General features: G+C 49.4%; 1 protein-coding gene across 1 annotated transcript in view; it reads left to right on the top strand.

Moving 5' to 3' along the window:
• LOC144180231 (gamma-secretase subunit Aph-1-like) overlaps positions 1 to 14,236 on the top strand; it is a 36,345-nt gene that overhangs the window by 9,518 nt on the left and 12,591 nt on the right. The window contains exon 3 of the mRNA XM_077708610.1: positions 4,612 to 4,823. Within this exon, the coding sequence (XP_077564736.1) occupies positions 4,612 to 4,823 (212 nt within the window). The remainder of the gene's footprint in view (positions 1 to 4,611; positions 4,824 to 14,236) is intronic.

Raw genomic sequence — 14,236 nt, forward strand, 5'->3', positions numbered from 1 at the left:
GAGACAGCGGAACCTAGCAATCGTGATGTTCTAGCTCGGGGCTGCACCACCCCGCGACACAAGCGCAGACACCGATACAATTCGGCATGTGAGTTTAGTAATTCCCATTCATGCCGATTAAAACTAGTTAGTTTAGTGAGTTTGCGAATTGCGGGAAAGCTGAGGGACCTTTTATCATTCTTATTTATTAGAACCTGTTGCTACTTCCGCCTTTTGTAATACCTCCTAAAACACATCCGAATTGGTAATCACCAATTTAGAAAACCTTGTCGCATTTGTGGCAAGCAGTGCGCAAAATTTAGCGTTTCTCTGGCGGCCAGATGTGGGTATGGGATCTCTACATTTTGGTTTCCCTTCCCTGCAAATCAATCCTTAACGTATGTTTGCCGTAAGACCACTTAATTCCGTCGGGTGGGGGTTACCTTAGAGGTGCTGTCGAACAAGTTGATCAAGCCATGTGAAGGCGCCGCGCAATGGACGCGAAGCTGCACCAAAATAGGCCCAAAACAACCGCCACTAAAGCAGACGACAAAGTCGTACCACCAACGCCGCCTCGCGAGCTGGCACTCCCGCGAGGGGAATGCTGGGTGAATTCGCGGCACCATCTCTAGTGTGGTCCATGAGTCAAACTCTCCGCCCCCTCTCCCAGCCCCCCCCCAACGCCTCCTACGCGTTAAGAGTTTGTTGTCCCTCACGCCACGAAAGAACCGTTGGCTGGTGGAGCTAGAAAGCTTGCTTTAAAACAACGACTGTCGAAAGCTTCGTTGAACAAGAGATCTAAAGCGCAAAGAGAAATAAAGGAAACAAATTTGCGAAGCAGTGGTTGTTGCTATTCCTTTCTTCGAGCACACCCGCCGCGGTGGCTCAGTGGCTAAGGCGTTACGCTGCTGAGCACGAGGTCGCGGGTTCGATTCCCGGCCGCGGTGGCCGCTTTTCTGATGGAGGCGAAAAGCAAAAACGCCCGTGTGTACGAGATTTCGGCGCACGTTAAAGATCCCCAGGTGGTCAAAATTAATCCGTAGCTCTCCACTACGGCGTGCCTCATCGCCTCAGTTGCGTCGGCGCGTTAAACCCTACAATCAATCAATCAATTTCTTCGAGCACATGCCCTTGTGGAGGAGTTGCCCGCAATTGGGTGCTTTTAGGAGCGAATGGGCTCGGTTTTTGAAAATTCACAAAACTGTGAATTGGAAAAGTAAATGTTGGAGAATAATCCGTGCCGCGTGACACGCGAACGTGATGGCACATGAGAAGGACAGGTGCACACCAGCCGTGCCGAACCCCGATTATAGGAAGGCTTGGGTGTGCGCCAGTCTTCTTGCTGACGAGTTCTCTACGAAATGAAAGAGAAGAAACGGACGCAAACACGACAGAGTGCAAAAGAAGCCGGTCAAAGTAGTGCCGAAATTCACGCCGAAAGACAAAAAAAATAAAAGCGGGGAAAATTACGCAAGTGCAACACATCAGCTAAGAAATATATTAAGTACAATGATGAGTTGTTAATAAGTATAACGAGTACAATGTATCAGTTGTTATTCAGTGTCGCCAACCTTTCGCCTTCAAATAACGTAAGCAGACTTAAGAGGCCCAAGGGAATTTCGCATCTGAAAGCGGACAGAGGGTTTCGATAACAGAAAGCAGCAATGGCTTTGGATGTGGCGCGTTTCCATCACACGCTTTCCTTTTTTGCCAATCGGCCTTAGTCACGTGATTGCGTTGTCTGGCACCGATGGCAGAAATGGACAGAATCTGCTTCTTAGGACGGCAGAGCTCAAACAAAAAGCTCCTAAGAACGCCTTAAATAAATAAATAAATAAATAAATAAATAAATAAATAAATAAATAAATAAATAAATAAATAAATAAATAAATAAATAAATAAATAAATAAATGAAATTTGTGGAGAAATACACATTAATAAAATAAAAGCGCGATAAAGTAATGTACTTGGATTTGCCTGCCCCCAGTAGCCACTAGTGCAGCAGTGGAGCGAGAAAACGCAGTGAAAAATGCGCCACGCCCTTGTCGCGCCTTCTTGGAACGCGCTGCCCTGGACAGGTTACGTCACCCAAATAGTCAGCAAATAGCATGAATTGTATTTTGGAAGCGCTTGAACTTCACCTCGAAATAGTATCATTGCGCTACATTGGCGTCGCTAGAGCTCGTGTTTCCCGAGTTCCGCTCAATCTCGGGCCTTCTGGAGTACCACCACAGGATGAGTAGCGTCGACCGTTGCGGGAACTCGGGGGTTATGGATGCTGCATAGCTTTTCACCGGATGTTTTCAGTTTTCCTTTTGAGTTTGACGTTTAAATTGCAACATCGGGACAAGCGTGGTGAAAATAAACGTGATTTATATTCCAGATTTGCACGTCATTGTGAATTCGCCATTTTTTTCCTATTGCCTGGAAACCCTTCCTCCACAGCCCCCCACCTCCGGTTTGCCGCCCGGCCCCGCCGTGTCGGCTTCTTGCAACTCAGCCCTCCACCTCATTTGATTGCCGACGCCTGCTTTACGAGGTTATCTGCTCGCAGTGTAGCACCTTTCTTTACAAGGTGGCCTCTGCGCAGAAGTTGCAGACTGCCTCGGTAGTTTTTAAGCATACGCAAGACGATTTTGATCTAAGGGGTTGTTTGGTAATGGTGGCCGATGGCTCTTGCCAAGAATGATGTTTAGTAGTACATGGTTGAGCAATCATCGTGCATAAAAAGGTACATTTGAACCGCGTTGGAAACGTGTGCCTATTTTACAGACAGAGCTAAGAGTCCTACTAGGTTCTGTTTTCTTTCTGTCTGCATGAAGGGGCTGCATGACTTGCCTCGACCAACTGAGGAAAAAAAAATGGAAATAAACACGCTCTCAATTCGATTATACAATCGCTACGATTTAGCAAAAAAACAAAACAAAAGAAAACAAAACAAAGGGCCGATGAGGACCAGCACGTAGGATGTAACCTATTTTGTTATTAGTTGGCTTAAGCTGAATATCATTTTCCCAATTATCCACTCGATTCAAGTAGCTACTACCACCGGTCCAAAATTACAGGGATGTGATTTTAGTTTTAAGCACACAGGCAATATTTCAGCTATGTTCTTCTTTCTGAGCCTACCGTTGCCCTTGCTTATTAGACGAACGGGCGAGTTCCCCATTTGGCAAAAATCCGCAGTTGCTTTTGCCTTTGTTGCAGTCGTCCGGTGAAGAAAATGGCTGCCGCTGCAAAGAATAAATAAACAGAAACACAAGTGATCCGATGGAATTTCAACCCGGGTCGCCACAGTAAGAGCCCGATCCTCTACCACTGTGCTATCTCCGCAAATTTCTTTAATCCTTATAAATTTTAGAATATTCAGACATGACCATTAACACACAATATAAAAACTGACAGACAGCAAAGAGCAAGCACATCAGTCAAAACTAACAGACAGTAAAGAGCAAGCACATCAGTCTCTACAAAGATCGGCACCATTTCAAAACTCACGCAAGCAGACGCACGCATCTAAAACATGCAAAAAAGCCCGCCAGGGGGCCGAGCAATGAGCACGCCATCACGTCGGCTCTGCATTTGAACGCCAGTTTCATCGCTTAAAGTGCCCACTGCTCACCAGCCCTGCACCGCCGCGTCCGTAAAGCTCTACGGATCGCCCAGACACCAACGTCAGGAAAATCGGGCCATTCAACGGTCAGTTACAGCCTTTTGAAGTTCCAGCCACGCCGCACAGCGAGCTATGCCTACTCAGGCCTAGCACACCGGGTCGGGCCCCGTCGCCGGCGTAGGAACGCAGGTGCACGCGCAAGCCGCGGCGCGCCGTTTGAACACCCTTCGACCATGGAGGTTACTGTGGCCGGAGAAGAAATTGACCCCACGGAACTCAGCCAACCTGGATGGGAGGAAATTTGTCGCAGACAGCGAGCCTTCTACGACTCTGCAAATGTCCCACCAAGAACACCCTCTCACTCGGCCCTGCCTCGCCCCAAAAAAGATCCGCTTCTCGACCGCCACCCCGCCAACATCCCACTTCGCCACTACCGGCCACCGAAATCAAAATCGATCTGCGCCCGCGTGGTGGACTGGACCTGAGGTCAGTGGCACAAGCTTTTCTCGCGGATGTCGTCATGCACCAAGCCGGCATACCCTTAAACCCCGCCGATCAAGTCCGCATCCAGCAGACAGCCAACTACATGCTCATCAGCACCCCATCCGAGGAACGCGCGAAGAAGTATGCGGCGGTAAGCTCCCTCACTATTCGGGGGCAGTGCTACGAAGTGGCTGCGCATGTGTCGGCACCCGACAACACCGTTGCCGGGGTGATTTTTAACATCCCGGAAGAAAATACGCCAGGGCAGGTGCGGGACAGCATCTGCAACTTCAATCCAGACCTTCGCATCCTAGAAGCGAAACGCCTAAACACATCGAATATGGCGCAAATCCTATTTGATGGTACAAAGGTCCCCTTCTGGATTCGTTATCGATCTACCGCGTACAGATGCAAACCCCTACGGCGCAAGACCGAAGCGTGCGCCCTTTGCTGGAAATCCGGACACCGAAAAGATGTCTGTCCCAGTGCACAACCATCCCAAAGGTGCCCCCGCTGCGGCACTTTGAACCTCCCAGATGAGCATCCGTGCAACCCCCTGTGCATCGTGTGGGAAGGCCCACACGCAACGGGCTCTGCGGACTGCCCCCGACGGTTCCAGCCTCGCAAGCGGTCGCCCACATCTCCCCAGCTGGTCTCCAACGGCCAAGATCCGCGTAATGCCACCCTCCAAGACCCCCCTCAACCACCAAGGGGACCCGGCACCTACAGTCAAGCCGTCCGAGGACAGGTGAGCTCCGCAGGCCTGCTCCCTACTCCTCCCGCACCCACACTTCCTCATAATACCTCCCAACCACCTCCTTCATGGCACATTCAAATGCAAACATGCTTAAAGAGATACAAGACCTCCGTTCCCAACTCCTACAAACCAAACATGAGAATGAGCGACTCGCCGAAGAAAATGCCCTTTTAAAGCCGAAGTCACCACCCCAACCTCCCTACCTGATGCACCACAAGCGGAGCCGCCTCTTAAACGTAAGGCCCTAATCCAAACTACTAATACCCCACCCGCGCCCGAAATGCAGTCCCTCCGCACGGATTTTGAAAATGCTTTCACTACACTCAAACTGCAAACACATGAAGAAATAGTCGCTTTAAAAAAGACAGTACAGGACTTACATAGTGAGCTCCTGAAATGGGCAAGGCATTTAATGACCCTCACTCCAACATCCCCACCTGTCTCACCGGAAAGCATGCCCTTAGCAGCCAATATCGATCATGACGCAGATCTATAAAAAACCGCATGTTATATGGCAGTGCAACTGCCGCGGCTTCAAACAAAAGCGTATGAATTTCCAAGCACTTCTTCAATCCCTCACCTCGCCTCCATCACTTATTGCACTACAAGAGGTAAATGCCCTCCATAAACTGCTCAATTACACTGTCCATAAATCTCTATTGCACCCCTCTGTCGCCATCTTTACCCACCGCAATCTCGTAGCAGCCCCTCACACCTTTACCTCACCAATCCCGCACCTCCTCGTCACCATCCTACCGCCAAATCCATCCCAGGCCAAAATGCACATCCTCAACATATACAGCCCCCCTAAAGACCCGCACACTAGCTTTGCCTCTCTTTTCAAACAGGCATTAACGTTTGCTGGGAAGGACCCGATTGTAATATGCGGAGATTTTAACGCCCCCCACCTTGCTTGGGGCTACCTGAGAACCACTCGCAAAGGTCGACTTCTATGGGAACTCGCGCAACAACTACAACTCACCACATACTCTGACCCTTCTACCCCTACCCGCATAGGCAATACCATACAAAAAGACACCCACCCAGACCTCACCTTTTCATATAACATGCACTCAGCAGACTGGCAAATACTACCGCATACACTAGGCAGCGACCACTACATTATTGAACTCGCCCTTCCCTCTCTAACCTACCGGCCCCCTAAATCTAAACAACCCTCAATTACGAACTGGGATGCGTTCCGCCAGGACAGCCGCAAAATCCCAGCCCCCTACCGCGGATCCCGATGCCCTGGAAGAATGGCTTGGAGCACAACTTACCACCCGCACCAAACATGAACACCCTGTAGACCCCGCTACCCCATCACCTTATGTTGACTTCCGCATGCAACACCTATGGGAAGCTTACTGCGGCATAGAAAAACGCTGGAGGCAGCAGAAACACAATCGTACCCTCAAACGTAAACTAGCTCGTCTCCAACTGGACATGCAGCAACACGCACAAAGCCTCGCCCGCACCAACTGGAACCAGCTGTGTGACTGCCTCAACGGAACGCTTTCTACTAAACGCACTTGGGCCATTCTACGTCACCTCCTCAATCCGGAAAACTCCAAACACCACACCAACGGCCGGGTACAACAACTGATGCACTCCCTCAATCAGGACCCCGACGCACTTAGCACACTTAAACAACTCTATATTCCCCCTGCTCCCGACGTACCTGAGCAGCCTGAATACAATGGCCCAACCAATGACGAACTCGATGCCTCCATCACTTTCTAAGAAGTGAAAGCCGCGTTACTCACACTCCGTCGCCATACTGCTCCCGGAGCGGATGGGATCACAAATACACTCCTCCGACATCTTGACGACCTCACCATTGACCACCTCACTACCGTGCTCAACACACACTGGCACAACCACACTCTCCCCAGTAGCTGGACCCACTCCGATATAACACTTATCCCCAAACCTAACAAACCTCTGGGCATCCTGCACCTCCCTCCAATCTCTCTGACTTCTTGTCTCGGCAAATTATTGGAACATGTTATACACGCACGAATCACCCACTACCTTGAATACAACAACATTTTCCCCCAAATATGCTAGGATTTAGACCGCATCTTTCAACCCAGGACGCTCTTATACAGGTCCACCACGACATTCTACATCACTGCCCTACACGAGACAATGCGGCCATTCTCTCTTTAGATCTTCACAAAGCATTTGATAACATTTCTCACACAGCCATATTACGTCAACTCACTGCACTCGGCCTCGGCCCCAACACCTACGCCTATATCCGGAACTTTCTCTCCCCCGTACGGCAACGATACGCCTTGGCACCCTGCAGTCCCCCCCTTTCCCTATGCCAGCCCGCGGCACACCCCAAGGGGCTGTCCTATCACCTCTTCTTTTTAACATAGCTCTTATCCCCCTAGCTACAGCCCTCCACACTATCCCACACCTCCCCAGCACTCTCTATGCAGACGACATAACTCAACTCTCTGGGTTCTTTCAGGCAGCGACGCACACATCGAGGAAACCTTACAGGCAGGTCTCACTACTACCCTGCAATGCATCCAACCCCTCACGCTCAACTGCTCCCCCACCAAGTCAGCCCTATTCGTCCTTCCACCACACAAAACTGCCCCCACACCTAAAATCGGCTTATTTGCACACAACACACCTACCCCCAAACCACCCATCTCCGTATTCTAGGGCTGCGCATCACCTCCACTCGCTCCCCTCACAAAGCACTCACTCACGTAAAACAATACGTCGCCCAAACCTCTCACCTATCCGCCGGGTGGCAAACCGCCAACACGGCATGGGCGAGTTCGACCGCATACGCCTTCTCCAAAGCTTTCTAATCAGCTGATTAACCTACCACCTTCCTGTCACCCCTCTCACACAAACCCAGCGCGCACACCTCAACGGCCTCATACTCAAAGCCTACCGCCACGCGTTGCTTTTACCTCCCAATGCCTCTACTACGTGCCTTACAGCTATGGGACTCCACAACACTACACAGGAACTGATCGAAGCGCAGCGCTCCTCCCAAATCCTCCGTCTCTCCCGCTCCTCCACTGGACACCACATCCTAGCCTCCCTCAATATCAACCCAGTTCAAACTCCCTCCCCCCACTGCTTATACCCCCACACATACGACGCCTACTCCTCATCAAACCCCTTCCTCGCAACATGAACCCTCTCCACCATGCAGGCCGCCGCATGGCACGTGCCAAGCGCCACGCCATCTCCCCCCCACCCTCCCCCACTGACATCTATGTGGACGCGGCTCAATACCCAAACAATCAGGCTTACGCCACTTCTATGCATGGTCCTCCCCACCCCGCAACTATGCCTGTCCTCACCCCCTCTCATACGGTGGCAGAGGAAGTTGCCATTGCTCTCGCCATAGTTCAACAGCCCCAACCCACCACCATCCTCTCCGACTCCCAGCATGCCCTCTCCAACTACCTTAAGGGATGTATCTCATCACAAGCTCTCCGTATCATCCTCCGACACCCTCCCCAGGATCCTGTGGAGCTACTGTGGACTCCGGCCCACACTGGCTTAGGAGGCAATGAGGCAGTACATTCACATGCTCGAGAACTCATTACCCGGGCTCCTGCTTCTTTTGCTCCTAACCACAGCATCCCCATCCCACTGTACACATACACCGACATTACACTGCACCACAGACTGAACCGTCGAACCCTCCCCCCCCCCCACAGCTCCCTATCACCAGAGGGCATGTGGCGCATCATTCAAGCGCACGCGTTCCCTCACCGCACGATCCTACAGCACTCCCACCCCCACCTGTTTCCCTCACCTCGCTGCCCGCACTGTGGTGCACTGGACGCGCATTTTCATTCCCTCTGCCAGTGCCCCAAGAATCCCTACCCACCCCTCCCCACCCCTCCCCACCCCCCAGGCCTGGGAGCAGGCCATGCGGAGCTCCGAGGTTTCGGACCAGGTGCTAGTCCCCTCCCGAGGTCTCCAGGTCGCTGCGGCCCTGTGGGCAGCCGCCACCGCCCCATAAGGGGGAGCTCTTTCAATAAATGTTATTTCTTTATCTCTCTAAAACATGCAGCCACTTCAGTGGATCACTTTGCTATCTCTGCATGCTGCCAGCGGTAGAACTAATGTTGTTTTAAGTGCAGAGCACTTTAGAAGCTCGCCTTGTCGTCGTAGCTCGGTTGCTGGACCCAAGTAGAGTCCCACGGCGTCCCGTCGTAGCGGCTGCCATCGCGGCGTAACCCAGAGGCTTAGAAAGCCAAGCGGTTTACATAGTCATAAGCGTTCGAAGCTCCTGAACCACTGGCGCTTGTCATACAGCTCCCCGTTGTTTAGCGCAAAGAAAACTGCAGGGGCATTTGAGGCAAAATATGCGTCAATAACCGGTAGCGTCCACGTTCATTTAGTTAGGAACGTTTGCTGGCCAGGTTTTTACGACATTAAGCGAAAAAAAAGTGGCAGTGCAACGCCGGCACGCGCGGGAGGAAAAGCAAGCACAAAAATAACTTAACTCCCGCTGGCGCAGTTTCAGCCAGAGGGCGCGCGAGCACTGCGAAGGCGGGAAACATGAATTGCATTGGATGTTAGCAGTGGGCGTTTAACGGTGGTACAGAACATTATGGCGAATCACTGCTCTGAACTTCCGACAGCTTTCACATTGAGTGGAATGGCATTCATTTTTTTGTTCCTTGAAACGTGTTACATATCCAGTCAGATGATTGGCCGGGAATGGGATAATGTGCGCGATCCACAAAATTCACAGAACTTTAAATTTGAAACGTAAAATTTGTGGAACAGTGCGTGCCGCGGGACACCTGAAGGTGGTGGCACGTGAAGAGAACAGATGCACGCCAGCCGCGCAGTACCCTGATTCTAGAAAAGCTGCGGCGTGTGCCAGCCTGCTTGCTGACGTAATTGGCGCTGTAGGAGTAAGAAACAGCGAGGAAAAAGCCGGAAACAAGGCGTAGCAGAACATAACCCGGTCCAAGCAACTCCCGCCAAACTACGAGCAAACAAAGCTAGGAAAGAGACGCAATAACAATGTAGCAGTAAACGAGTTGTTAATAACTTCGCCCCGCTTTCGCCTTCAAAACACGTAAGCAGATGTAGGTTCCCCGAGGATTTTTCGATATCCTTTTTTATGCAAACTTTCGCACCCTTCCCCCATTAACTTCACTAGTGTAGTCGGTAACGCGGCTCTCAGCTCGCCGAGGCGCGGCTGTGTTCTGCTGCCCGCCCGTTCAAATTTAGGCTAATCGTATCATATTAACAGATGCACATGCGTAACCTATTTTTATAGCACTTAATATGTTTTGCAAGCGCAACCACATTTTTCCTCAGCCGATTTCCCGTTTGTTGAAACCCACGACCTTGCCGCTTGAAAATAGACCGGGCCCTACAACGACGATTTATCATGCAAGCACCGCTTGACATGCTATGATGTTGTCTTTACTTTGCTGATTATAATACCACGTTGCGCCACTTCAAAGGCTCAGCAAGCGAGTAAAGCAACTTGAATGCAAAAAAACAAAAAGAAAAACGCGCCTACCCAAACGGGTACGCTGTTGAAATCCGCATATGAAATTTGTGAAGAAAGCAAGGTTGGCGCCTCGTAAACATAAACAATTACAAGAAAGACGACTGCGAGAGAACAACAGCCCGCTGGAGCGTAAACAATGAACGCAAGAACGCACCAAGTGGAATTCCTTGTACCCTGAAATAAACCCCGTCTCACAAGAAACTGCCGACAACAGAGCGATGGAGCGCCAAAGCAATCCGCTTTTGCATGTTCACCGATGCTGCGTTGCGTGCGTGGGGAGATTACTGGGACGCCGCAATAAGGTGGCCACAGCGTTGGGTGGCCACGGGAACCGGAAACGCCTAAACAAGAAGGGAAGAGGAACACCGCATGAGGACTCAAAAGCACCCGATTAGTATACAAAAGAACTGTGCGCTTGTATCTGCATATACCACATTTTATTTCACGCTGATCTTACAAACCCCATCCAATAACATCTTTCGATATCCCTCAACGTAATAAGCAAAAGGAGCTTACGGAGGGGAACCAACAAAACCACCGAAGAGAGCAGGTTTGGTAAAATCCGCGCAGAACCCGCAGGCGAGTGAAGACAACGCGGGAGAGCCGACAAAGGAAGAAAAAAAAAATAAACATGGCGACTCCGCTATTTTTTGAGCATATCGTTGGATCTTATTTGTCGCCGTCGATGAAACAACGTTACTACCGTAATATAAAAAGGGCGCAAACGGCCGGAAAACGAAGTGAACAGGGGGAGGAGGAGGGGAAACTACAAGGATAAGCAACTGAAGGTGCGTTTCCCTCCAGTTACAAACAAGTTACAGAAAAGGAAATAAAGAAAAAAAAAACTGGAAAGAAAGCAGCAATAAAAAGGGGAGAGAAGAAAAGATAGAAAAAGACAAAGAAGAAAATGAGATATAAAAACAGAGAGAATAAAGGGAAAGAAAAAGAAAAATAACGAGAGAAAGAAAGAGAGTGAAAAACAAAGAAGAAAAAGAGAAAAGGAGAACCGAATAGACAAAAAGAGGAAGAAGAAAAGGAAGAGAAAGAGCAAGAAAGAAACGGAGGGATATAGGAGGGAAGCAAGAAACGAAGGAAGAAGGAACGAAAGAAAGATAAAAGCGTAGCGCGTAAAACAAGATATCCAGGAACAAAAAAGAAATAAAAATAGTGTAGAAAGTAAGAAAGAACAAAATGAAAATAGAAACAAAGACACAAGATCACTTCTCGCCATTGCTCTTCAAACGCACGCTCCACTTCGGGAGTTCTGCCGCACCTGGCGTTCCTATCGCAACGTATAAATCAGCACTGCCCAAATAGTTTCTGGCGGCACTGCGGTGGAGGCTCGTAGGGAACCAGCCATTGTGGTCTCCAAAGCGCACCAATTCATTATTGCTGTGCACTGACAGCTGTAGAGACCTGATGATAGATGACCCGCAATCCTACCACGATGTTTGACCTTACAGGTAAATCGCTGGGAGTTCTTGCTCACGGACACGAATATTCTACCGTACGATAGATAGCCTTATACAACTTCGCTATAAAATTCCGCTGTGTGAACTTTATAAGGCCCATCCGGCAAAATTGTGTAGAAGGACTTCCGAAGTGATGATCGAAGGATAGAAATACGGTGACAACTCCCGCACGTGTGCGTTGTCGTTTTTTTTTTTTTTGATCTCCTGCCTGATCATATCTGTTTCTTGACCTCCTTGATATCTCTGGCATGAAAATCGCACTATTGGGTGACAGATTTTTTCGTGATCTGCGGTCGTTTTACCGTGGCTGAGAATCAGGGCTTCTCTATTTTCGGGAGACTACGGTCGAGAGCTGGTTGGTTGTTGAACCATAGCGCAAACGACAAGACAAAGGACGATAGCAAGAGGAACATCAACTCGCCTAAGTTTTCACGCTGGTTGGTTAGTTGGTTGAAGCCATAACAAGAATGGCACGTACCCACTCTGGGGGATTGGCAAAGTCTGATTGTGGTCTCGTTGTTGAAGAAGCTTGGGAATTCAAACTAAGAAAAAATAGAAGTGGGATGAATATTAGTGGGTAAAGTGATGCTAACAATCTGAGAACCTAAAAAAATTCGATACTGCTGTAACAACAAGTATTTTAATAAATGATTAAAAATTGATTGCTGCGATTGAATAACAACGTGAGCGGCCTGATTCGGCAATAAAAGAGTGAAGAGCGCGACAAACACCCCCGTTACATCAACCAAGCCCCACTGCCCCAAATGACAATAAATTAGGCACCGACATGGCGAGACCCAGGGGCCGGAGGGGAACCTCCAGGTAGCGATTTCGGAGGGAGGAGAACCGCCGGCAAGGCAACAGGAAATGCTCCATTGTTTCCTCCACTTGACAAAAGCCGCACATGGGCGATGGCGCTATGCCATCGGTGAAGGACGGCGAACGGACAGGAGGGGGCGCTAACTCGCAACTGTCCGTTCGCCGTCCCTTTCTTTGCTGCTGTAAATCTTGTTTCCGTAATATGAACCAACTCGCTCAACAACACGTCTTACTGTTTTGCTAATGTGTACCCGCCATTCCTATTTGGTGCATTGCTTATGCTGCTTTGGGTCGAACGAAGATTTTAATCGAAACGAGTAATCTAGGAGATGTAAGCGCTAGTGCCGAATGGAGTCACCTACGTAGGGAAATGATTGCCTTTAATAGTTTTGTGAACGCAGGAAACCATTACAGGCTCTACTAAATCGAAGTAACAATTTCAGAAAGATAAAAAGAAGCACTGTGTTGCGCCCCACAACAAATACGAATAAAAATGTGACATGCCCCTCGCCGTGTCCTTATTTATCATTATCAAATCGTCCATAAGCAACGACAACGCTCCCTGCAAAAGCAGGGTAGTCGTCGAGACGAGCCAACGCACGTAGGCCAGATGATCCTTACATATGGCTGGAAACGAAAACAGCACGATAAAAATATGTCCGCCTCATAAATATTTCAGGTAATACGAGAAACGAACTTATTACATGCTCATTCCAAGAACCTAAGTACAGAGGGGCGATGTTTCTCCCTCTTAGGATACACCTCGTTTTATGTATGGGTCCCTTTTCGACAAGTTGCTTTTCCTTCCTGCTTGTTGGAGGCTCCGCTGGTCCAAGTGGAAACATGCGTTGGCCGCCGTTCCGCTCCCTAATCTTGAGTGAACCCACAGGGCGAAGCTAGGAGCGAAGCCTGTTGCACTCGAAATACGAGATACGTGGCCCGTGTTTTCTGCGCCTGTTCAGAAACGATCGATGGGGATGTGCGCGGAAAACTTCGATTGCCAAATTTCAAGCTCGAGTCATCTCGGAAGAAATTGCATCCTGTTACCGGAGGCTTGCATGATCAAGCTGCATTTTTTGTCTCTTTACGGAAACTTGGTGCCTAGTGCTACGTCTGAAATTTTTATATTGATGCCCGAGCAGGGAGGCAGCGCTTGTAGTTTCGCATTCACGGAAAGGAGGTCACAGGTGGCTGAAGGGGAATCAGCGGCACGAAAGAGCTTATATCTGTACAAAATACGCTTATAAATATCTCGAAAACGTGGATGCAGCCTTGCTCCTCCAAACCCTGTACATCAGGTTACAAATAGGAGGATGTCATTCAAAATTGCGTAATAAAGAGGAAATGAAATATTGTGCTTGCGAAGTAACATTCCCAGAAAAATACACCACTTCCTCTGCTAGAATACCTGCTCTCAGTGGAAAATTTTCGCGTAGGGAATACGTGCTTACGCCAGACATACACCGTGCCAAAGAGACAAATTCAGGCGGATGGAATTCCGTGAGTTTTTTCCCCCTTTTCTTCTCCCTCACAGTGATAAAAAAACGCTTCGTTGAAACATAACAGTATTCGGCGGACTTTTTCGTAGG

Source organism: Haemaphysalis longicornis, unplaced genomic scaffold, assembly GCF_048455015.1.
Source record: "Haemaphysalis longicornis isolate Haplotype H1 unplaced genomic scaffold, Haemaphysalis longicornis Haplotype H1 scaffold_4, whole genome shotgun sequence".
NCBI lineage: Eukaryota > Metazoa > Arthropoda > Arachnida > Ixodida > Ixodidae > Haemaphysalis > Haemaphysalis longicornis.